Source organism: Bos indicus, chromosome 13 (genome assembly GCF_029378745.1).
Source record: "Bos indicus isolate NIAB-ARS_2022 breed Sahiwal x Tharparkar chromosome 13, NIAB-ARS_B.indTharparkar_mat_pri_1.0, whole genome shotgun sequence".
NCBI lineage: Eukaryota > Metazoa > Chordata > Mammalia > Artiodactyla > Bovidae > Bos > Bos indicus.
The window spans coordinates 588,135-614,869 of record NC_091772.1 but is presented as its reverse complement, the minus strand read 5'-3'; the positions used below and the strand labels follow the sequence as shown (position 1 = coordinate 614,869).

Sequence of the window (26,735 nt, the reverse complement as noted above, 5' to 3'; positions counted from 1 at the left end):
TCGCAAAGAGTTGGACATGACTTTCACTTTGACTTTCTGCTATTTTAATGAGTTTTTATATTTGGAGATCAAATCATTACAATTACATATCTGCTGTAAACGTGTTTTTGTGTTTTTAAAAGTTTGAGTCCAGTGAAGTCAGGTGTAAGTCTTGTTAATTTGTGAGTACCAGACCCATTTTATGATGAGTTTCTTAGCAATGCAGCATCTGGCCTATTCTTATTTCAGCCTTTTGGGTTACCTGCTGGAAATTCACAGCATAGTTTGAATTAAACAAATTAAACAGCTTTGTGATGAATTCATAGATCTAAAACCTAACTATTAATAAATATAGTCTTTCCTTCTAAAATGTAGACTTATAGCTATTTTTCCCTTATGAATGGATTAAATGTATAATGAAATAAGAGAAATTGACTATGACAAAATATTTTAAGAGCAAATTCATCATTGACTCATAGTATTAATATAAATATGATACATCTTCAGAGAAGGAAAAAAGTCACTGGTCTAGTGTTCCATGAAAATAGGGAAGAAATAAAGACCAAAAAAATCAAAATGTGGTTGTTTTATGTCTTAGTTTTTTTAAAGTAGAAACTCTAGAATTTTTTTAAATGGTAGCTACTGAACCTGTAACTGATTAAAAAAAAAAATTAGGATACAAAATTCACACACATGACTGTGTGGCCTAGAGAATATTTCACTTTAGATTATATTATTTTATGCTTGTAATTGTACTTTAAAATACAAATGTAATGCTTTCAAATAATATTTTAATAGAGTTTAGAAATAATGTGTTTCTTCAACAAACTTTTGAGTTGGTATCATGCACCAAGCCCTGTTCTGTATACCAGCAATAAGATCAATGATGCAGGTGAATAAAGATGCAAATGAATAAGAAGGAAAAACATAGTTCCGCATTGAGTTTACATTCTAGTGAAGGGGATAAACAGTCACAAAAGTAAAATGGGAAATAATGTCTGGGGGTGGTAAGGGCTGTAATGAAAAAGAAAGCAAGGTAAAAATGTAAAAATGGTGGGAGCCACTGTTTTAATCGGATGTCCAGGGAAGGACTTTTTAACTGTAGGTCTTGACAGAGTAATGAAATGAATTTCAATGAGGTTTAGGAGAGGAGCATTCCAGGTGGAGCAAACAGTATGTGCAGGTAGGGGTACTTGGCTTATTTGAGAAACAATATAGCCAGTGGGGTCCTTGAGACAAATGGGACTGGAGATGTAGCTAGAAACCAGATCATGTAGGCTCTGTTGGCCATGGCAAAGTGTTTAGGTTTTATATCAAGTATGATAGAAAGGAAGCTAACTGGAAGGTTTTTAGTGGGGGAGTTACATGATTTGATTCATGTTTTAGAAGTATTCATTTGGCTGCTATGTGAAAATTTGTAAGAGGTTGGAAGTATAAGCCAGAAGAAAATTTCAGAGGTCAGTTCAGTAGCCTAGAGTGGAGGGATGAGGGCTTGGATGGAAGCAACAGTGTTAAGTGGGTGGACTGAACATACGCATTTGGCTGGAATACCCAGAAGGATTTCCTGATAGATTGGTTGCAACACTTGTGAAAAGAGTGACAATGGAAGAGACTAAAAGAGGATCAGGTTTGGAACGGGGTTTAGCTTTGAGATGTTTAGTAGAAATCCAAATAGAGATGAGCTAGAGAAAGACATTTAAGAATTATCAGGTAGATGGTATTTTAAGCAAAGGGTTGAATTGAGATTACCTAAGGAATGTGTGCTTCTCTGGTGGCTCAGTGGTAAAGAAGGAAACTTGAGTTTGATCCCTGGGTCAGGAAGAGCCCCTGGAGAAGGAAATGGCAACCCACTCCAGTACTGTTGCTTGGGAAGTCCCATGAACATAGCAGCCTGGTGGGCTACAGTCCATGGGATCCCAAAGAGTCGGACACAGCTGAGTGACTAAACACCAACACCAGGGAATATATGCAGAGCAGTGTTTTCAGAATTGAGAATTGGGGCACTCTGACATTTAGAAGCTGAAAGGAGAAAAGCTGAAAAGGAGAGGTTAGTGAGGTAGGAAGGAGATGGAGAAGTAGGCAGTCCTGGAAGCAGAATGAAGAGAGAGTGTCTTATGTGGTACTGACTCATTGGCAAACTTCCAGGACATCTTGTCTGTATTCTTGGAAGCAAGTATTTGCTTCATTTTTACAAAATCTTACCTCTGGAATAAGCAGTGGGAAACCATTGCAATGATATTATTTTTCCCACAATTGAGATATTTATTGGATATTTCTGTGTACAGTTGAAGAACTGGATGCAAATCTGCATTACTGTAACTTTCACCAGGATTGCCATGTGCAGGAATGCTAGTAAGGGATAATTTCATTCCTTTTTAAAAAGAAGGGAAAGCAAGAATTTTTGAAGTGTTCATGCATACTCTTTAGCTATGCCTGTAACTCAACTGTTGGTGTTTTTAATAAGAGATTTTTTTAGGTAGTTTAAGTAGAAAGTAAGATTTCAGGATTATAAAGACTGGAGATTATAAACACATTGCATTTTTACATCTGAGATGTAGAAGTCAAAGAGAGCACAGGCCTTAGATTACATATGCTGCCTTTTTAATACTGTGTAGACCAGGTGATGTTTCAGTTGACTTTGGAAAATTAAATTTAATGAGTGTCTACTTGAACCTTCTGTTTTATATGGATGAGCTTAGTTGCCCAAGACAGAAAACAGCAGCTGCTCAGAAAACATCCATGGCTGTTGCACTAGATTAGAGGTAAAACCATGGCCAAGAGTAAGCATTGTTCTCAGAATCACTAATTTATTATAGAAACTAGTTTACTGTACTTTAGTTAGTGTTGACATTTTAACTTTATAATAATAAAAGTTATTTATATTCTATTATATTGACAACTTCATTTCAGTTTTGAAAGTAAGATTAGTTTTACTTAAAAAATTTTTTTTCCTTCTACTTTTCTCTTTGGTGATAATAACTAACATTTAGTAAGCATTTATTTCAGTTTGTAATTGTGTTGAGCACTTACATACATTTTAGCATCATTACAATCCTAGGAAGAACAAACTATTTATATATTACTCAGAAACAGGCTCAGTGAGGTTAATTAACAAAAGCTAATAGCTCTCCCAATCTAATCACATGGACAACAGCCTTCTCTAACTCAATGAAACTATGAGCTATGCCATGTAGGGACATTCAAGAAGGATGGTCATGGTGGAGAGTTCTGGCAAAACGTGATCCACTGGGGAAGGGAATGGCAAACTACTTCAATATTCTTGCTTTGAGAACCCTATGAACAGTATGAAAAGGCAAAAAGATAGGACACTGAAAGATGAACTTCCCAGGTGGTAGTGCCCAATATGCTACTGGAGATTGGTGGAGACATAACTCCAGAAAGAATGAAGGGACAGAGCCAAAGCAAAAACATTACCCATTTGTGGATGTGACTGGTGATGGAAGTAAAGTCCAATGCTGTAAAGAGCAATATTGCGTAGGAACCTGGAATATTAGGTCCATGAATCAAGGCAAATTGGAAGTGGTCAAACAGGAGATGGCAAGAGTGAACATCGACATTTTAGGAATCAGTGAACTAAAATGGACCGGAATGGGTGAATTTAATTCAGATGATTGTTATATCCACTACTGTGGGCAATAATAATTTAGAAGAAATCGAGTAGCCATCATAATCAACAAAACAGTCCAAAATTCAGTACTTGGATACAATCTCAAAAACGACAGAATGATCTCTGTTCATTTCCAAAACAAACCATTCAATATCACAATAATCCAAATCTATGCCCCGAACAGTAATGCTGAAGAAGCTGAAGTTGAATGGTTCTATGAAGATCTACAAGACCTTCTAGAACTAGCACCCAGAAAAGATGTCCTTTTCACTATAGGGAATTGGAATGCAAAAGTAGCAAGTCATGAACTACCTGGAGTAACAGGAAAGTTTGTTATAAAGCCTTGCAATACAGAATGAAGCAGGGCAAAGGCTAATAGAGTTTTGCCAAGAGAACGCACTGGTCATAGCAAACACCCTCTTCCAACAACACAAGAGATGACTCTACACATGGACATTACCACATGGTCAACAATGAAATCAGATTGATTATATTCTTTGCAGCCAAAGATGGAAAAGCTCTATACAGTCAGCAAAAACAAGACTGGGAGCTGACTGTGGCTCAGATCATGAAATCTTTATTGCCAAATTCAGACTTAAATTGAAGAAAGTAGGGAAAACCACTAGACCATTCAGGTATGACCTAAATCAAATCCCTTATGATTATACAGTGGAAGTGAGAAATAGATTGAAGGGATTAGATCACATAGACAGAGTGCCTGAAGAGCTATGGACAGAGGTTTGTGACATTGTACAGGAGGCAGTGATCAAGACCACTGCAAGAAAAACAAATGCAAAAAGGCAAAATGATTACTTGAGGAGGCCTTATAAATAGCTGTGAAAAGAAGAAAAGCAAAAGGCAAATGAGAAAAGGAAAGATATACTTATTAGAATGCAGAGTTCCAAAGAAGAGCAAGGAGAGATAGGAAAGCCTTCCTCAGTGATCAATGCAAAGAAATAGAGGAAAACAATAGAAAGGGAAAGACTACAGATGTCTTTAAGAAAATCAGAGATACCAAGGGAGATTTTCATGCAAAGATGGACACAATAAAGGACAGAAATTGTATGGACCTAACAGAAGCAGAAGATATTAAGAAGAGATGGCAAGAATACACAGAAGAAATATACAAAAAGATCTTTATGATGCAGATAATCACGAAGGTGTGATCACTCACCTAGTCATTCATCCTGGAATGAGAAGTCAAGTGAGCCTTAGGAAGCATCCCTACCAACAAAGCTAGTGCAGGTGATGGAATTCCAGCAGAGCTATTTCAAATCCTAAAAGATGATGTTGTTAAAGTGCTGCACTCAATATGCCAGCAAACTTGGAAAACTCAGCAGTGGCCACAGGACTGGAAAAGGTTAGTTTTCATTCCAATCCCAAAGTAAGGCAATGCCAAAGAATGCTCAAATTACCACACAATTGCACTCATCTCATAGGCAAGTAAAGTAATGCTCAAAATTCTCCAAGCCAGGCTTCAATAGTACACGGACTGCGAACTTCCAGATGTTCAAGCTGGATTTAGAAAAGGCAGAGGAACCAGAGATGAAATTGCCAACATCAGTTGGACCATTGACAAAGCAAGAGAGTTCCAGAAAAATATCTACTTCTTCTTTATTGACTATGCCAAAGCCTTGGACTGTGTGGATCATAACAAACTGTGGAAAATTCTTAAAGAGATGGGAATACCAGACCGCCTTACCTGCCTTCTGAGGAATCTGTATGCAGGTCAGGAAGCAACAGTGAGAACTTGACATGAAACAACAGACTGGTTCCAAATAGGAAAAGGAGTACGTCAAGGCTGTATATTGTCACCCTGCTTATTTAACTTCTATGCAGAGTACATCATGAGAAATGCTGGGCTGGAAGAAGCACAAACAGGAATCAAGATTGCATGGAGAAATATCAATAACCTCAGATATGCAGATGACACCACCCTTATGGCAGAAAGCAAAGAGAAACTATAGAGCCTCTTGATAAAAGTGAAAGAGGAGAATAAAAAAGGTGGCTTAAAACTCAATATTAAAAAAATTAAGATCATGGCATCCGATCCCTTCACGTCATGGCAAATAGATGGGGAAACAGTGACAGACTTTATTTTCTTGGGCTCCAAAATCACTGCAGATGGTGACTTCAGCCATGAAATTAAAAGACACTGTTCCTTGGAAGAAAAGCTATGACCAACCTAGACAGCATATTAAAAAGCAGAGACATTACTTTGCCGATAAAGGTCCATCTAGTCAAGGCTGTGGTTTTTCCAATAGTCATGAATGGATGTGAGAGTTGGACCATGAAGAAAGCTGAGTGCCAGGAATTGATGCTTTTGAACTGTGGTGTTGGAAAAGACTCTTGATAGTCCCTTGGACTGCAAGGATATCCAACCAGTCAATCCTAAAAGAAATCAATCCTGAGCATTCATTGGAAGGACTGATGCTGAAGCTGAAATTGCAGTACTTTGTCCACCTGATACGAAGAACTGACTCATTGGCAAAGACCCTGATGCTGGGAAAGACTGAAGGCAGTAGGAGAAGGGACGACAGAGGATGACATGGTTGAATGGCATCACCGACTCGATGGACATGAGTTTGAGTAGGCTCCGGAAGGTAGTGATGAACAGGGAGGCCTGGCGTGCTGCAGTCCACGTGATCGCAAAGAGTCAGACACAATTGCGCAACTGAATTCAACTGAGCTGAATTGTACATAGAATTTCTTGAGTGTACTTGCAAAATTTATGAATGTGCAAAGATTATACATGATTTCATTATGTCATATTTGTTATTTTTAAATATATGGCTGATTTAATATGTATAATTTATTGAATAATTTAATATTCAGAACAATTCAGCTAGGCTTTTATATCCCCATTTTATATATGAGGTAACTGATAATCAGAAAGATTAAGTCACTTTTCTAAGGACACAAAGCTAGTAAGTGGAGAATTTAGTTTTTTAACCCAGGTTGCATGTCTTTACAACCTATTCTTTCAGCCACCATACAGTTCTTAGTATTATATAAGCCAGAAAACTCCAGTTTAACACATCGAAAATAAGCAAGTTTTATGTCAGTGACTGGAGAGTATTGGGTAAATAAAGATGGTTAAAATTTTATTTTAAAAAATAGTAAACGTGATTCAGTAATGGGAGCGATTTTACTTATGTGGTTGTAGTAAGATCAAGGCTGCTTGTTCTTAAAACCTAAGTTAGATGCTTGTGTTAGTCTGAGTTTGGCTTATAACTTTTTTGTTTCTGCTTCTTGTAGGTTTGAGTGGCCGCTTCTTTGTCACTACCCTCCCAGCATTTTTCCAGTAAGTTCAAATAATTTTCTGGTCCTGTAATGATTAGAAATTAGTAGGTGCGTGTGTAAAAAGTCTGTCCCGGGATTCTTTTGTTGTTGTCCATAACCTTCATTTGTTCAGCTTAGCGTTTGAAGGGAGAAAGACGAGTCTGCACTGAACGATAGTGATTAGAAGAGAGGGGTGTCCAGGTGCTACAGAGAATCTAATTTTAGGCAGCAAATAGGTGAGGAGGTCAAAGAGGGTTTTTTGACAATATGAAAGATGGGATGATTCTTAATAGATAACAGGTGTATGTGAAGCAGGTACAGTAGAGAAGATCTTTCCAAATAGAGGATGTATCATGGAAAAGCCCAGGAGAAGAGGAGATGCCTTCTGAGAACTATAGCTATTTCTCTGTGGCTTGCCTGAGAGGTACAGGTGGATTATCCCAGGTGATGGCGCCAGCGAGGCTCAGGTCGTGAGGGGGAAGGGGACAGGCAGGGGTGGTTTCCAGAGATGCTGAGGAGGTGGGATCATTGGTGACTGGTTAGCCATAAGAAAGGGAAAGCCTGTGCTGACTATTGTTTAACTAGCAAAGCTATTGAGAGGTTGTTAGAATAAAGTGCAGTTTGGAAGATAGAGACCAGAATGGAAAAGACAGTGTGAAGGTTTTATGCTAATTCCAAATGAGAAGTTTAGGTGAAAGTTTAATTTTAGGATCATAAGAAAGGTCTAGACTGGAGGTACATACCAGGGATTAGATAACAGTTGAAATATATACAATGAGAGAATAGACACGGTGGGAAAAGAAGCAGGCTAAGGATTGGTGCAGAGAAGGCAATGACACCCCACTCCAGTACTCTTGCCTGGGAAATCCCATGGATGGAGGAGCCTGGTAGGCTGCAGTCCATGGGGTCGCTAAGAGTCAGACACGACTGAGCGACTTCACTTTCACTTTTCTCTTTCATGCATTGGAGAAGGAAATGGCAACCCACTCCAGTGTTCTTTCCTGGAGAATCCCAGGGACGGCAGAGCCTGGTGGGCTGCCGTCTATGGGGTCGCACAGAGTCGGACACGACTGAAGCAACTTAGCAGCAGCAGCAGCAAGGATCGGTGACCACCATTAGGACATCTGCAAAGGAACACAAGGAGCATGGAACTGAGAAGGATTGGAGAGCTCATGTCAGAAAAGCTTAGGGAAAGGAGGGAGGAAGGGACAGAGTCCAGGACACACACAGGAGAAATGGCAGAAGAGTGCTCCAGGGACACCGCACTGAAGAGTCATTGGAGACCCCCAGTATGAGCATTTTCCATGCAGTCATGGAAACAGGACCCCTGATGGCAGGAGTAGTGAAGGAGTTTCCATGCAGTCATGGAAACAGGACCCCTGATGGCAGGAGTAGTGAATGAGTTAATGTAAGAGGAAAAAATGTAGACTCCTCCCTTAGGAAACTTAGCTAGAGAGAAGGTGAGAGGGAGGGAAGACCGAAGGCATTTGCTATTTAGTCACTAAGGCATGTCCGACTCGCAACCCCATGGACTGTAGCCCACCAGCCTCCTCTGTCCATGGAATTCTCCAGACAAGAAGACTGGGGTGGGTTGCCATTTCCTTCTCCAGGGGATCTTCCCAACCCAGGGATCAAATCCAGGTCTCCTGCCTTGACAGAATTCTTTACCACTGAGCCACCAGGGAGACCCAGTTTTCAGGGGAGGGACTTGGATGATATTGATTTGGAAATGTGGATAGAGTTTTTTAGAACTGCTGTTTTGCTGATGTAAGAGAAAAATTGAAATAATTTGTAGCAAAATTAATAAAAAGTAACTTGTCAGATTAGCCACTGCCAAGAACTTTGCTTACAGTTGCAAATTGTGTAGTGATAAAATAGAATGTTTAATTCTCTCTGCTTTGGAATTTCTCATTTGTAATAAGTATTTGTGCATGCTTTCTTATTTATGCCTAACTATAATATTTCTTTTTTTTTTTCATTTGAATGAAGTTAAAATTCAGAGTGGAGTTCACATGTAAACCAGTACTTATTTTCGTTTTTATTATCTGTAACACTTGTTATTTTAATTGGTTTATTTTTTGTTTTTATAATTTATAGTGCAAAAGATGGGATATTCCGCCGTTACCGTGGCCCAGGAGTCTACGAAGACTTGCAGAACTATATCTTAGAGAAGAAGTGGCAATCTGTTGAGCCTCTGACTGGCTGGAAATCCCCAGCTTCTCTAACGTAACTTGTTTTTTTAATAACAGAGTATTACTAATAGAACAGACAGTCTCAAGTTAACAACCCATAGACCTTGAAAGTCTACATTTCTTTTCATGTTCACTTCTGATTTCCCAGATGACACATGCTTCTGCTTGGCCCATGGTGTGTTTCTGGTTTTGTGACCCCGTGTGTTTCAGCTGGTTGTTAGGATGCTAGGGTTTAGTATCCAGATTCAGGTGGGTTACAGAGACCTCTCCTCCAACTTTTGCACCGTCACCTCTTTTCGCTTTACTAAATATGGTATTGAACACTATTTACCATGCCTCCTTCTTTATAAATTATTGAGAAGGTAGAGGAGAACCTTTTTCTTGAATTAGAGTTCATGAAGGAATTGCTAAAGTATCTATCTGTGTGGAGAGTAAGACCTATGGTGTCTTTGGCTGCTTAGCAGAATACTGCTGGGGTAACCTTTGACCATGATGGTAAATTATATAATGCTTGGTGAGGCAGATAATGTCAAGCAATAATACCTTAATCACAGTTTTCATTTGGAATGAATTGTGGTATTTGTAATTGATTTTATGTTGGTATATATAAGCATAAGGAGTATCCCTGCTTAAATAGGATCAAATCATGTTACATTTTAGGAATAAATGATCTGATAGCATCCATAGGAAATACATGGCTTATTCTAAAAGCAGCTCACCTCTGACGTTTCATTCTACAAATTTTCATTCTTTAAAATCAGTGAGCATTGATTTTATGCAGATACTATTCTTGGTGCTAGATGTTTAGCAGTCAACATGACAGATGTGACCCCTCTGGTCTCCTAGGGTGACTTACAGTAAGATAGATGATGAAAAAATTAGGGATGTAAAGAATCACAAAACAAAACAGAAAACAACTCTTACCAAGTCAGGGCTTGACTGTGGGAGCACGGGCCTCCATTAGATGGGTACTAGGAGAGCTGGCTCTGAGGGGTCACTGCGGATGGGGTCTGCAGGGCCGCAGGGCCTGGCCAGGTGAGGAGCAGGTGAGGACTGTTCCAGGAATGGAGGTAGCATTCACACACGCCCCTCATTGGAAAGAGCTCAGTGTATTGAGGAAGAGTCAGGTGGCCAGGGTTAGAGGCACAGTGAAAGAGAAGGGGGAGCAGTATAAACAGAGGGCAGAGAGGGCAGGGGCAGACTGTCAGGCCTGTGGCTGCTGAGAAGCCGGGGTGTGAGCAGTGTAGGCCATGAGCAGAGGCTGGAGGGGACTGTGGGGAGTGGCCTCGCCCAGGGATGGTAGCATGGACCAGGCTGGAGGCAGTGGGAATGCAGAGCATGGGTGGATTTAAAACAGGTTTAAACCTCAGTCCCGCATGCTGGAAGCCAGCTTGTGCTGATGGCAGGGCCCCTGCCACTCTGTGTCCCACCCCTCGGATCCCCGCGGGGTCATCGTGAGACCAGCTCACCTAAACTTTGAGGGAAATTTTGAGTCACTGTATTTTGCAGAACTTGCTGAAAAGCAGCCATGGTGGCCCAAGGTGTTTGGACAGGAATCTGGGCCTTCAGCCGAAAAGTGTAGCATGGCAACCCAGCTGTTAATTGGAGGTGTCACTGGATGATGTACAGGTTTCATACTACAGAAGGTTAGAAAGTGAGCTGGAAAAGGGACTGATCCACAGGATTTTGGGGACTTCATGAATTCTGAGGATGCAAAGAACTTAGAATTAATTCTTAAACTTGCAGGTGATCCCTTGCAAAAGGTATGGTTTTAAGGCATTCCTTTAAAAATGTTTGTCTTTTAACTTGGGAGTGATGTATTGAATTTGGAAACTGTAGCTACTAGTAGATGTACATGGCACCCCACTCCAGTACTGGGAGCCTGGAAACTCCCATGGATGGAGGAGCCTGGTGGGCTGCAGTCCATGGGGTTGCGAAGAGTTGGACATGACTGAGCGACTTCACTTTCACTTTTCACTTTCATGCATTGGAGAAGGAAATGGCAACCCACTCCAGTGTTCTTGCCTGGAGAATCCCAGGGACAGGAGAGCCCGGTGGGCTGCCGTCTATGGGGTCACACAGAGTCGGACACGACTGAAGTGACTTAGCAGCAGTAGATGTGTGGAAATTTTAGAAATTCATCCATTTGCATTTTCTCCTTATTACAGTAGTATTTTAAGGGAGTGTGTTATTTTGCTTGTAAAATGTATAAATCATACGAAAATCATAATGGTATGAGCCACTTTGTTCCAAATTTTTGTACAAGAACTCAAAATTTTTTTTCACTTTTTATTACAGAAACTTTCAAATATACATAAAAATACAGAAAATAGTATAGTAAACCTCCATGTACGTATCACACACCTATTATGACCATCAAATTATAGCTTGTTTTATCAATTGTTTTGAAACAAATACCAAGTATGTCATTTTATTATATTTTGGTATGTGTCTATAAAAGGTAAGAACTCTTTTTAAAAATCGTAAATATAGTACCCTATTATTATGCAGTCTGACCCTACTCACGCCAGTGGAATGAGGGCTGCAAAACCTAGCTGAAGTGCCCTGTGCCCCTGTGGGTTGCAGGTGGAAGGGTGTGGCCTCTCTCGTGGAGTGGGAGTGGCTTTTCTCCATCAGTTCTTCCTGTGATTATTGGTGATGACAACAAAGATTAGATGTTGCTCTAAGCTGCTTAGAGTGGGTTATAATAGATATTAATACTAGACTGAAATAGGATTCTAGCTTCCCCCTCAGGGACATGGTTGAAGGCAGTAATGCAGATTGGCCTCGTCCTATCGCAGTGAGAGTGGCTTTGTGTTCTGCCTGCTGAGCAGGGCCATTGCTGGTGGTAGTGCAGAGTGGGTGCTGAGTTTAACAGTGGCAGTACTCTGTTGCACAGCACTGGTGGCCCTTAGGAGAGCTTCCTCAGGCGTTAGGGGAGCCTCTTAATGGAGGCCCTGTTGCCCTGTTGCAACTTTGCTTCAGGTGGTGAAGTGAGAGAGATTCCCCACAGAACAGCTGCTGCCCTTTCTGCAAAACTGAGATACCAGGAGCAAGCCCCACACCCGTGTGTGCTTCGTTCTCCAACTGGAAAGGCATGCATTTAACAAGGAAGGTGTGCATTTCTTTTTCCAGTACCGAGAATCCAGTAACATCCTGGGCCTCCTTCTTAGTCATGGAGGCTGAAGAGACAGTGACTTTTCTCGGATGGAGGGATTAAGTGGTTTTAGTCTTCACTCTGACTGTGTTCGGGGCTCAGCTTCCCTTGCTCAGGGCTTTGTACTTGTGGTTTGGCCTAGAAACCTCTGACAGCTTCTTGTCAGAGCACCTGTGAGGCTCTTCTGCATTTTCACTCCTTACCCAGAGCCTCCCTGTGCTGCTCCAGTGCCCTCCCAGCGTCCCTGCCACTCTGAACCCTTGGATCCAGTGTCTCCCCACCACCCTGCCTCGTGATGGCCCTGCTAGGGTGGGGAGCTGTGAGCAGAGGAGCGGAGAGGGATCCAGGGCACTCTCACTTTCCAGCTGCTGCCCACTCAGGCCCACAGGTAGACTCCTGGGTTTATAATCTTGCTGAGACTGAAATGGTTCACATGAGCAGCCCCACTGTCATGAGTTCACTGTCATTATTATAACAAACTAGACTTCCCTGCCCCTGCCCTTGTCTGCTCCCACCTCTCACCTCAGCCTCATGTCTCAGCCTCAGGGACGGTCATCAGTAGGTCTGGGGTGCAGAGTGTTGACTCTTGCACCTGACCTGCCAGCTGGGCAAGAGTCCTCCCTGCTGAACCTGCAGAACACAGGACTAGTTAAAGGAGTGAGTCTTACATAATTCTAGTTAACATACCCTTGTGGTATGGTTTTGAAATGCCCAACTATTGTAAAGATATTTGTTGGACATTGGCCAGAAAGATGGGCATTACTAATGCTTGGGCTTTTATTTGAAACTTTTACATTTGTATAGTTTGGAAAATGGAGTAAATTTCCAGTTGGAAAAAAAATGGTGTAGGGATATATTTGAACTGAGTATCATTAGTGTTTCATGATGATGTCAGTTTGCTCTCTGAGGGAAATTTACTTAAGACCAGTTTTAGACCCTGTAGGCCAAATTAGAGCTGTCTCTGCTCCCTCCATAAACTAATCAGCTTTATTTCTTAGTCATGGATTCCAGGTCTGGGGCCTTCCTTTTCACTTATAAAATATTAGTGTGATCTCTTTGAGAACTGGGCAGAAAATATACCCTATTGTGGACCTGATTTCCCAGAAATCATACAGTGTGGCTTACATCTGTGATGTTGGGTTCTTCTTAAGGAGGCATGAGTATCAAGAGCACTAGTTTTCTAGTGAAAACTGACAGTGTTGCACTTTCTTCACATTTTCAGAAAACTGTAAAGTCAGCTTATTGATTCGCCAAAACTCTACCTCTCTGAATTTGAAATGGTGTGCGTGTGTGCGCGTGCTAAGTCACTTCAGTCATGTCCCGGTCTTTACAACGCTATGGACTGTAGCCACCAGCCTCCTCTGTCCATGGGATTCTCCAGGCAAAAATACTGCAGTGGGTTGCTGTGCCTTCCTCCAGGGGATCTTCTCAACCCAGGGATCAAACCTGTGTCTTTTATGTCTCCTGCTTGGTAGGCTGGTTCTTTATTACTAGTGCCACCTGGGAAGCCTTTTGAAGTGGTAAGAATTGCAATTGCGATGATTGAAAGCAGTGATTTGCATCCTCACTTGCCCAGGGGAATTACCTGTGGACTTTTGAAAACTACCCACACATGGCTACTGTCCTAGAGACTGTGCTGATACTGGTCAAGCAGCTTCAGGTGTTTCTGTGAAAGTCACTCAGTTGATTGCAACCCCACGGGCTATATAGCCTGCCAGGTTCTTCTGTCCCTGGAATTCTCTAGGCCAAAATACTGGAGTGGGTAAGCCGTTCCCTTCTTCAGGGGATCTTCTCAACCCAGGGATCGAACCTAGGTCTCCTGCATTGCAGGCAGATTCTTTACCATCTGAGCCACCAGGGAGGCCCCAGATGTTTCTGAGAAGCAGCCAAAGTTGGGAACCACTGAACTACAGATTTGGAAGTGAAGTGAAATGAAAGTCTCTGTCGTGTCTGTTTGTGGCCCCATGTACTGTACAGTCCATGGAATTTTCCAGGCCAGAATACTGGAGTGGGTATCCCTTCCCTTTTCTAGGAACCAGTGAAGTTGCTCAGTCGTGTCTAACTTTTTGCAATCCCATGGACTGTAGCCTACCAGGCTCCTTCATCTATGGAATCCCCTTCTCCAGGGGATCTTCCCAAACCAGGGATTGAACCCAGGTCTCCTGCATTGCAGGCAGATTCTTTATCAGCTGAACAAGCTCCTGCTAATAAAATTACAGTTCTGCTGTTAACAAATGACTGCTGAACAGGCCTTTAAAGCTTTTAAAGTTAAATGCCATACAACTTCAGATGCCTTCTGAATACTGAATATAAGCACAGTTTTCCAGTTAAGTGTTATAGGAACTGTGTGGATTGGATGTGTAAGAGTAGCCTCATGGCAGACCAGGGCTTTTGACATTATGGATTTAAAACTCTTAGAAGATTGTGGAGTAATGGGGCATTCACATGGTGCCAACATATCACCCCACAAATGACCTAGCCATTATCAAGTGAAAACCACCTTCCAGTGGAGAGGTCTGTCTCAATCACTAACCAAGTGACTTGGCATCACTCAGGCTTCTTAGTCTCTATATGGAGATGAGATCATAGTCCTCACCTTCCCAGCTCTTTCCTGAAGACTGAGATTCAGTGCTAGTCATGGCCCCAAATAAAAGACACTTGGTAAATGTTAGGCTTCTTTGATGGCTTTTGTTTCCCTGTATATCATAATTATAGCTAAGAAGAAAAAGATTGAAACCAATGTCTGTTAATAGATGTTGAATTAAACTCAGACAGGACTGAATTTAAAGATAGGAACAATTGTTTGAAGCTGTAGGAGCCCTAAAGAAAGGAATATACCTAGGGAAAAAATAAAAGCATTCTGAAACTTGAGTAGTTAATAAAAATAAATTTTGTAATAAAGCGCAAGAAAGCAGTCTCTTTGATCATGTAATGATTGCTAATGTGAATCCAACACCACTATCAGTTGATACTTTTAAATGAAATTTAGGTTTGTATATGGTATAAATGTAGTTGTTAAATGTTTTAATAATTGTTTCACTATTAAAAAATAAAATAGGTTTAAAATAGGTTTTAAAATAGGTTTCCTCCACTAAGGTGAAGGAAAGGGAAGATCCATACACAAACAGACACATACGCCAAATATGCACACACACACACAACTCAACTCCTGGGTTTTTGGTTTGAGAACTTGATGGTCTTGGTACCAGTTACTGGTTTGAGCAAAAGAAAATCAGGGGTTCAGCATTGGGCATATTAAGTTTGAGATGCAGACTTCTTTGTAGAGCTTCCAGTTTGGATGCATGAAGATAGGTCTCCATGGAGAATTCAGGAACACAAAAGGCATATAGATGGTATTTTAAGTTTTAGAAGGAAGGGGGTCACCTGGAGAGAGAGAGAAAGAAAAGTGCTTGGGGCTGAGCCACAAGACAGTCCAGAGGTAAGAAGCTGAGTAGAGAAGGAGTCAGCAAAAGAAAATTGGAAATGAGTGCCAGGGAGGCAGGAGGGCAGGCAGGGGTGTGCGATTTCCTGAAAGGCAAGTAGAAGGTGCACGAAGGAGAGAGTAGTCCCTCGTGTCTCATGTCTACAAGGGGTTAGGGGAGATGAAGTCTGAGACAGGACATTGAGTGATGGAATGTGATGTCATTGTGGCCTTAACGGGAGTCAGGGAGTGCAGCAGTGAGGACAGAAGCCGGATCTGAGTGGGTTAAAGGTAAGGCGAGGAAGAACGAGCAGCAGGTGTAGGCACCTCTTTGGAGATTGAGAAGCTGAGTTGGAGGGCCATCTGCGGTCCAGTGATGCTCCTTTCAGAAGATGAGTGAGAGTAGAACGTGTTTTCATGCAGTGAAATGGTCCATCAGAGAGGGAGAAATTGCTGATGCAGAAAATGGGATGAAAGGAAAAACCAAGTCATTAGCAAGACAGAAGGGATGGGATCCAAGGCACAAGTGGAGAGTTTGGACTGTGGTTGGGGGGATAGTTTCCTCCACTGGAACAGAAGAAGCTGGATGCAGGTGAACACCAGGCTAGACGTGCTGCTGAGACGATGAGAAAGGCCACCTGCCAGCTGCTGGCTGCACAGTGACAGATGAGTGTGTGTTAGCTGAGGGCACGGGGTGGAGAGGGTGTGTACAGTTTGAAGGGAGAGAAAGGACATGAGCTCCCATCTCTAGTATGAGCCTAGAGGATTCTAGCCAGACGGTGCCCTCTCAGGTGCCCACTGAGCTTGTGGCCGTGAGGGCAGAGTGTGTGACTTTTCCCCTGAGACCTGCAGCTGCTCAGTGTTAGGAATGTTGCCAGGCACGCACCATGCAGCAAGAAAGGACCAGCTGACCTGATTGGGTTTACTCCTGAGTAATCCAGAACCTGGCCCTGGGGTCTAAGCTCTGTCAGAACAGAAGAGAATCCAGGAGAGAGCATGATGTCTTGCACAAAGTGGAGGAGGAGTCCTTGTGACTTGAGGTTTTGTTTTGTTTTGTTTTTATTCTTTATTATGCTATCCATCACCACTGGTTCTCCTTACCTTTATTTTTTTTTTTTTAGGATGTCTGGAATGGCTGGGCTTTTTAGCATCTCTGGCAAGATATGGGTGAGTAAATAAGGCCTTTTATGATTATATCAGCAGAGGGGTTTTTAAGAGTGAGAAGGTAGCTTCTAAATAATAGGAAAATGAATACTTATAAATGGTTTCATAATTTCACTTTTCTTTTTAAGCCACACAACTACTTTTACCTGGAGTCATAGTGGGAATGTGTCTTTGTGTAGAAGGACTTAAATTGGACAGGGACCAAAAGACCAAAGTCATATTTTCATAGATCAGTAGTGAATCCCTTTGTCAAAGCTGAAAGGGCTTCTGTGGTTTCACTTGCTCTTATTTCTCATTGTCATGCTGCTAAGTCACTTCAGTCGTGTCCGACTCTGTGAGACTCCAGAGACGGGAGCTCACCAGGCTCCCCCGTCCCTGGGATTCTCCAGGAAAGAACACTGGAGTGGGTTGCCATTTCCTTCTCCAATGCATGAAAGTGAAAAGTGAAAGTGAAGTCGCTCAGTCCTGTCCGACCTTTATCGACCCCATGGACTGCAGCCTACCAGGGTCCTCCGTCCATGGGATTTTCCAGGCAAGAGTACTGGAGTGGGGTGCCATTGCCTTCTCCATGTCATGATCTCCCTACGAATCAAAGATCTGTTGGGGATCAGCAGACTTCAGCTTGTAAGTGGGCTGGGCTGCCTGTTTTGTTTAATAATGTCTTGTTGGAACATAGTCACATTCACTTATTACCTATTTTCTGTGACTGCTTTCACAGTACAGTGATAGAGATGAGTTGTTGTGACAGAGATCATATGGCCCACAAACCTAAATATTCATGATGTAGCCCTTTAAGGAAAAATTTGCAAGCCCCTTTTATGTGGCTCAGACAGTCTGACTTTTTGTGACCCCATGTACTATAGCAGTCCACCAGGCTTCTCTTTCCATGGCATTCTTCCAGCAAGAATACTGGAGTGGGGTTCCATTTCCTCCTCCAGGGGATCTTCCTGACCCAGGGATCGAACCCATGTCTCACGTCCCCTGCATTGGCAGGCGGGTTCTTTACCACTAGCGCCACCTGGGAAGCTGCTATGTGTGATTATATCATTTTACTGAGTCTTCTCAGTAACTTAGAACTGTTATTATGGTTAAAATGCTGAATTTTTATATAATACTGAATGTATCACGTAACCTTTGCTCCTCTCTACATGTAGGATGATCTAAATCCTGCCAGATTTGACAAAATTGTCAGGGAATTAAGTATATATTTTTAAAGTATTTCAGAAGATCTTTAGATCTGATTACCTCCCTTTATTTGTCTTTTCTAAGTTATGATTATACATCATTTGTCATTTTGGAACTTAATATTCAAGGAAATATTAACAAGACATGGCAAGAATACACAGAAGAACTATACAAAAAAGATCTTAATGACCCAGATAACCATGATGGTATGATCACTCACCTATAGCCAGACATCCTGGATTGCAAAGTCAAGTGGAACTTAGGAAGAAGCATCACTGCGAACAAAACTAGTGGAGGTGATGGAATTCAAGATGAGCTATTTCAAATCCTAAAAGATGATGCTGTGAAAGTGCTACACTCAATATGTCAGCAAATTTGGAAAACTCAGCAGTGGCCACAAGACTGGAAAAGGTCAGTTTTCATTCCAATCCCAAAGAAGGGCAGTGCCAAAGAATGTTCAAACTACTGCACAATTGCACTCATTTCACATGCTAGCAAAGTAATGCTCAAAATTCTCCAAGCCAGGCTTCAACAGTACGTGAACCGAGAATTTCCAGATGTTCAAGCTGGATTTAGAAAAGGCAGAAGAACAAGAGAACAAATTGCTAACATCCATTGTGTCATAGAAAAAGCGAGAGAGTTCCATAAAAACATCTGCTTCACTGAGTGTGCTAAAGCCCTGAACTGTATGATCACAGCAAACTGGGGAAAATTCTTAAAGAGATGGGAATACCAAATCACCTTACCTGCCTGCTAAGAAGCAACAGTTAAATCCAGATATGGAACAACAGAGTGGTTCCGAATTGGGAAAGGAGTACATCAAGGCTGTATATTGTCACCCTGCTTCTTTAATTTATATGCAGAGTACATCATGCAAAATGCCAGGCTGAATGAAGCACAAGCTAGAATCAAGATTGCCAGGATAAATATCAATAACCTCAGATATGCACATGATGTCACCCTTTTGGCAGAAAGCAAAGAGGAACTAAAGAGCCTCTTGATGAAGGAGAAAGAGGAGAGTGAAAAAGCCGGCTTAAAACTTAACATTGAAAAAAATGAAGATCATGGCACCTGGTCCCATCACTTCATGGCAAATAGACAGGGAAACAATAGAAACAAGTACAAAATCACTACAGATGGTGATTGCAGCCATGAAATTAAAAGACGCTTGCTCCTTGGAAGAAAAGCTATGACCAACTTAGCATATTAAAAAGGAGAGGCATTACTTTGCCAACAAAGGTCTGTTTAGTCAAAGCTATGGTATTTCCATACAAAGTCATGTATAGATGTGAGAGTTGGACTATAAAGAAAGCTGAGTGCTGAAGAATTTATGCTTTTGAACAGTGCTGTTGGAAAAGACTCTTGAGAGTCTCTTGGACTGCAAGGAGATCCAACCAGTCCATCCTAAAGGAGATCAGTCCTGGGTGTTCATTAGAAGAACTCATGCTGAAGGTGAATATCCAATACTTTGGCCACCTGATGCGAAGAGCGGATTCATTATAAAAGACCCTGCTGCTGGGGAAGTTTGAAAGCATGAGGAGAAGTGGATGACAGAGGATGAGATGGCATTACAAACTCAATGGACATGAGTTTGAGCAAGCTGTAGGACGTGGTTAAAGACACAGAAGCCTGGTGTGCTACAGTCCCATGGGTTCGCAGAGAGTCGGACACGACTGAGTGACTGAACAACAACAGTTCATGAAGCTCATGAAAGCTCTGCTTTTTGTGCATATTAGTATATATTTGGAGAAATTTAAAAAGAACTTTTATATCTCAGTTTTTCAGTTGTATTATAGTTTTTGCTTTTTAAGATATACCTACTTTAGGTTTTTTTTTTTTTTTAGCAACAGAAAATAAATTGGTGACTTGAACTTAATCTTTTTTGTTTAAATTCTGTTAGTTGTCTTTTTTGGACATTTGTATATCATATTTGGAGAAGGCAATGGCACCCCACTCCAATACTCTTGCCTGGAAAATCCCATGGACGGAGGAGCCTGGTAGGCTGCAGACCATGGGGTCGCGAAGAGTCGGACACGACTGAGCGACTTCACTTTCACTTTTCACTTTCATGTGTTGGAGAAGGAAATGGCAACCCACTCCAGTGTTCTTGCCTGGAGAATCCCGGGGACGGGGGAGCCTGGTGGGCCGCCATCTATGGGGTAGCACAGAGTCGGACACGACTGAAGCGACTTAGGAGCAGCAGCAGCATATCATATTAAAAAATAACTAGCATTTGTCTTCTTTTCATATAGTTTCAGTTTCATTTGGTTTTCTTCTGATATTTTCTTTTATTGGTGAGAAGTTTATTCAAAGGTTGAGAATTTTGCATTGCAAACCAGGAACTGAGAGTAAGGATTCAGCCTATTGCAATATTTTGACACTAAATATATTTAGGAGTCATATATTTTGATAGCTATCTGAAAACCTTAAGACATATACTCTCTAAACCAACAGGATAATTATAATAGGTGTCAGGAATCTCCAAAAGCTTAGCAAAGAATCTGTTACAACTGCAGGTCAGGAGAGAATTTGTTCTGAGGGTTAAGAAGAGATTGGGAAATTTGCTCAGTCGTGTCTGACTCTTAGCAATCTCATGGACTGTAGAATACTGGAGTGGGTAGCCTTTCCCTTCTCCAGGGGATCTTCCCAACCAAGGGATCGAACCCAGGTCTCCAGCATTGCAGGAGGATTCTTTAACAGCTGAGCCACATGAGAAGCCCAAGAATACTGGAACCCCTTCTCCAGTGGATTGTCCTGACCCAGGAATCAAACTGAGGTCTCCTGCATTGCAGGAGAATTCTTTACCAACTGAACTATCAGGGAAGCCTTAAAAAGAGATTAGATGGAAGTTAATTGTGACCCTCACACATTGTTATAAAGTAGTTTTCTTTTCAAAGACAGTACCAGGGAAAATAAATAATTGTTCAAACTTCTGACAGCTTGAGAAGACTCTTGAGAGTCCCTTTTTAGACTGCAAGGAGATCCAACCGGTCCATTCTAAAGGAGATCAGTCCTGGGTGTTCTTTGGAAGGACTGATGCTAAAGCTTAAACTCCAGCATTTTGGTCACCTCATGCGAAGAGTTGACTCATTGGAAAAGACTCTGATGCTGGGAGGGACTGGAGGCAGGAGGAGAAGGGGACGACAGAGGATGAGATGGCTGGATGGCATCACCGACTCGATAGACGTGAATCTGAGTGAACTCCGGGAGTTGGTGATGGACAGGGAGGCCTGGCGTGCTGCAATTCATGGGGTTGCAAAGAGTCGGACACGACTGAGCGACAGAACTGAACTGAACTGAACTGAACTTATAGCTTGAGTGATAACAAGGAGTTGCCATTTTTCATTATGTCATGCAAATGATTTCTGTGTGTGACATTTGGAGCACATGAAGGCCAGGAGTTGATGTTTTACCTCTGTAGGCACAGGGCACAGCCTTGGGCAGCATGGATGGATTCTGTGTGACTGCATTGGACTGCAGAGAAAAGGCTGTTTGAAGAGCAGAACATGATCCATCTCTGAATAACCAGTTAATATATTCTTATTAGTGATTGAGAAGTACAGTATATATGGTATATATATGTATATTTGGACTTTCCAGATTTTTTTTAAAAGAACAAAAATTTTAATTTTATAAGAAATTGTAAAATTTGACACATAGCAATTGGATTTACATTCTATAAGGTCATTTTTTCCTAATATTAATACTGTAATTTTTTCTTTCTGGTTAGTGCCTACCTGGAATTGTTTTTTTCAACTTTCAACCTTTCTGTTATGTTTTGAGTGAATCTTATAAAAAGCTCCACCTCTGAACCTTGGACACATTATCCTGGCTCCATTCCTCAAATCCATCTGACCACTGGTTGGAATGTCCTCCTTTTTTTCTGCTGTAAACAGTGTCTTCATGTAGTCCTCTCATTCAGATCTGTTCATAGCTAAAAATTAGCTTTAATTCAGTCACTTATTACAAAAATATAATATTATAAGGTATTGGGCCCAGCAGGTGACATTTGCATGCATTTTAAGGAAATAATATGATGCTTCCTTGTAATGAGCACATATAATATTGACCTCGGGTCAATATTTTCCACAAGTGAAGAGTTACTTTGCCTGGCAAAGAAACACAGAAATCTAAAACTGAAATAGGTCGGTTTTAATCAGTTATTGCTTGGAAACATGTATACAGAAAACTTCATGTGCCTAGTACAGGAACCCTAATAGTCTTAAAGGTATTCTGAAACTGTTGTGGACTCAGACAAAGTAAACGATAAAGATTTGTGGCTACAGTTTTGAAAACACAACTTGATTAATGAGGCTTTAGTAATTTTTTAGTAATCACCTAAAAAGACCACAAGATGGTAGAGTTTCTCTAAGAAGCTCAAGCAAATTCCTTAGAGTATGACAGTACAAGAAAATTGAAGTGGAATCTGTAAGAGGATGTTTTTGAATGCACTGAGAATATGACTTAATGCAGTGATTCAAAGGCACATCATTTACTGAATTCTAGAAAATAACTTAAAAAATTTCTTAAGCATTTCTTAAATCATTTATTTTGCAAAAGGGCTTAAGACACTGTCCAGATGGACTTACAACTGGATGTGTTGTTATTCATTCCAACTATATGGGCAGATACTACTTATAAAGCAAATTACAGAATTCATATGTCCATGGGTCAGCACATATGCACACTGGCTTTCCATGTCTTCTAATTCCTTGGCCCATTTCAGAGTTTAATTTTGATGATGACATTGAATAATCAAGACAAGCATAAATAAGCTATGTTCAATATGCCAAATTTCCTAGAGAACTGTACAATGCATCTTAAAACTTCCACTGAACAGAGTTTGAGCAAAACAACCTTTTATATCCTAAATATCTCTTTTGCCTACTTGGGCTGCAGAGTACTAGATTATTCTTAGATAGTTGCCCTGGCTGAAGATAGAGCAATGACCAGTGCCATCAACAGAAGACGGATGACAGTTTTATAAGTCAGGAGTTGTGTGCATTGCTGTGAATAGTTTAAGGATTTGCTAGTGTATTTTATTTATTCAATAAGTATTTATTGAACACTTTAATTACATGTGTCAGTATTTAAAAACTTGAGGAGTCTTTAGATGTGTCTCTATTGCTGAATAAACAATTGGAGAGAAGAGATCTCAGACTATTCTAGATCAGTTAACAATCTGTTTTGTTTATTCAAAATTAAGCCAGAAGCAGATATATTATCTAATTGTATTGACAGTTACAAACGAGAAGCCAATGGGAGATACTTGAGTGACTTCAGTTTTGAGAACTATTTAAATAAAATCTTGGACTAGTTTTCATTAACCTCATCAGTTCTGAGCAAGTCATTCAGTCATTATTTCTGTTTGCTGGTGGCATTTAGTTTGGAGCCATTTCATTCTGTGCCCAGTAATTTTGTAGATAAACTATCTATAGACATAAAAATATCATAAAACTATTGGCTTTTTAGTGAATTTTTTTGAAGCTAAAAGGGCCTAAAATAGATGATTATAAAGCCGTCATGAGGCAACATGGATCCTTCAAGTCCATGTCTAAATGGGCTTTGATTCCACACTAGCAAGTTCCTATCTGTAATAACTGTATGATTTAGCATGTGATACTTCTAGCTCAGATCGTATCTCCTCACTCATTTTTTACTGTTCGAGTGAAAAATAGAGTCCCAGGGGATAGTAAACAAGAAGGAATGTGCACTTTCTTCAAAGGCTGATGATATCTTATTTGCTTATAATGAATTAAATGAAAAATGTCAATTTTATGGTGATTAGGAAATTTGTAAAGGATCGCTGGGTGTCGAGCAATAAGAATATGACTAGAAAAAGAAAGTATGGAAACATTTAAATGGTTGATGTTCCATAAGTAGTAATTTAGTTCTACTTAAAAATTGATTAAGGCCCAATTAAAAAAAAGTTTAATTTTTTATGGATATCATATTATTAGTAATCATTAAGGTATATAAGTTGTTAGGGGATAGTGACCAAAAAAAAAATCTCATGATGGAAGAAGGATAAACAATCCTACCAGAGTTCTGTTTGGTCATGAACTTCAAAGAAGTATAACTCTTACTAGATACGACCTTGATTTTTACTCTCAGATTCTCAGTGTTATAAAATCTGACTTGCTTTTGAAAAATAATATAGATGCATAATCTTTGTGGGAGCTCATATAAATAGAACTGTAGACATGAGTAAAGTGGTAAAGAGATTCAAACATTTTTAGTTCTCTTTATAAATATGTATTTTTTTTTTTTTTTTTACTTTTTTCTTCTGTTTACAGCATCTTCACAACTATTTCACAGTGACCCTTGGAGTTCCTGCTTGGTGTTCTTACTTCTTCTTTGTGATAGCCACCTTGATTTTTGGCCTTCTCATGGGTCTGGTAAGAGATAACGTGAATCTCTTGTCTTTAAAGCCAGTTGGTTTCATGCAAAACTAGAAAGCAGCCAAGAAAGAAAAAGCACATAAACAAACATCATTTTGTGTATAATCTAAGCAGTTAAATAACATTTGCTTGTATGATACTACTTTCAATGGAAATTTGAGATATAGTGGAAAATTCATTAAATTATTATCCCCCAATCCCCTCTCTTAAATATTCTGAAGATATGTGCCACCCAAAATATAGGCAGTGTTGAAGAGAGAAATAGAGACGTAACTTGAGTTGATAAGTTAGTTTCCAAGACAACTGAGTCAGCTGTGAATTCACACATTGCCTACTTGATTAGAACACTGTTGTGATAAGGCCAAAGCTGTGAATTTGTTCCTTGGATGAGCAAGATGATTTTTCCTATTTGTATCCTCAAATTGAAAATCTAAATGTAACCAGCTTATTATACTCCAGTTTTCCCAAGGTAGATTTTGTAAGATAATGTGGATTTAAAAAAAAATCACAATCATTGTTACATGAAAAAATGAGATGTAAACCATATCACTATGTCTTCTTTGGATTTGAAAGTCCCTATCCATTAGGTATCTGTATACTTTCTTCCTAGAGTTTTAGATAGGGCTTGGAATAATTTTATACTTTATACTTAATTATGTGGGAAATGTAAATGCTTAAGTGTGTTTTTCTCTTGGTTATATATTTTTGAAATCTTTTTCTTTACCTACTCTTGATCAATTTGAGCTTTAAACTTGAGAAGTTCATAGAAGTTATTATACTATATACTAATCACATAGCTCTTAAACACTATATTATAGATAGGAATAATTGATGACTAAAAATTTATAGAAAAAGGATCACCCTTTAGGTAAGTTTGTTAGAGTCTGTCCTTACATTTTGTAATGTATTTCAGCTCTTTTCACAGTCTTTTAAAAAATAAACTTAAGGAAAATGTTAGCAGTCACCTTTATAGCAAGCCATAACTTGGTGCTACAAAGTCATATTCCAGGGTGCCAAGAAGGCTTGCTTTTATTTTGCCATGAGTATGCTTACCTCATATATGGTTTGTATTTGTCATTTGACTGCTGATGTTAACTTCATGGATAGGGATAGAACTTAAGTGGTCCTGGGTAATTCAGTAGTCCTGGGTATGTTCCATTCTGCTGTATTGATCTTATTGCTAATTAACGTGTCCTTAATCCTCTGGCCTAAAATAATTTGACTTTGGATATAACTTTGTGGATATCAATGTATTTCTCCCATCTGCTGTCTGCTCTGGAGCTGCATGAGTGTGTGGCTTCTGTAGGAGAAACAATATGAGATCCTGGCTGATTCTGAGATGGAGTTATTCTGGATGTAGTTGAGTATGGGCCTATTGGAAGTGAAAGTGAAGTCGCTCAGTGGTGTCCGACTCTTTGTGTCCCCAAAGACTGTAGCCTACCAAGCTCCTCCGTCCATAGGATTTTCCAGGCAAGAATATTGGAGTGGGTTGCCATTTCCTTCTCCAGGAGACCTTCCCAACCCAGGGATTGAACCCAGGTCCTCCTGCGTTATAGGCAGATGCTTACTGTCTGAGCCACCAGGGAAGCCCAAACATTGAAAACTCTTCTCACATAAATAGTTTAGAATTTTATTTTTGAGGTTGACTTTAAGTTGAAAAAGTCAGGCCTATCTGGGCCCTAAGTTTATTTGGAAACTGAGTCAAATTATCAGTGTAGGAAGGTTATTAGAGACTTGATCTGAAGAAGGGAGTTGATTCTAGACTATTCAAGTGACCAAGTGATACTGTTCCTTTAAAGAAGTTGGGAAGAGAACGTTATTTAAGGAAATAATAATTCCAAAGCAGTAATAGACTCATACGTTTTCTATTAATACATTTCCGTAAAACAGCTAGCATGTATCTCTGCTCAACGTGCATTTTCTGTACCTCTAATGTGTGTTGAAAGTGACACAACAGCTAGAAGCTTTGCCTTCAGTGAGGTCTCAGGTTCACTGATCCCTATCACCTTTGCCTTTAACTGGGGACTGAAAGCAAGGCATGGGTGTCATCATGTGAAGCTTGATCTCCATGACCTCATAGGGTCTCCTTCCTTCTGTGAGTCATCAGTTCAGTTCAGTTGCTCAGTCATGTCCGACTCTTTGCAACCCCATGGACTGCAGAACGCCAGGCCTCCCTGTCCATCACCAACTCCTGGAGTTTACTCAAACTCACGTCCATCGAGTTGGTGATCCATCCAACCATCTCATCTTCTGTCATCCCCTTCTCTTCCTGCCCTTAATCTTTCCCAGCTTCAAGGGATTTTCTAATGAGACAGTTCTTCGTGTC

General features: G+C 40.4%; 1 protein-coding gene across 1 annotated transcript in view; it reads left to right on the top strand.

Moving 5' to 3' along the window:
* The window catches only part of TMX4 (thioredoxin related transmembrane protein 4), a 60,333-nt gene that overhangs the window by 19,624 nt on the left and 13,974 nt on the right, over positions 1–26,735 (top strand). The window contains exons 3-6 of the mRNA XM_019972863.2: positions 6,866–6,911; positions 8,987–9,115; positions 16,781–16,826; positions 24,305–24,406. Of these exons, the coding sequence (XP_019828422.2) occupies positions 6,866–6,911; positions 8,987–9,115; positions 16,781–16,826; positions 24,305–24,406 (323 nt within the window). The remainder of the gene's footprint in view (positions 1–6,865; positions 6,912–8,986; positions 9,116–16,780; positions 16,827–24,304; positions 24,407–26,735) is intronic.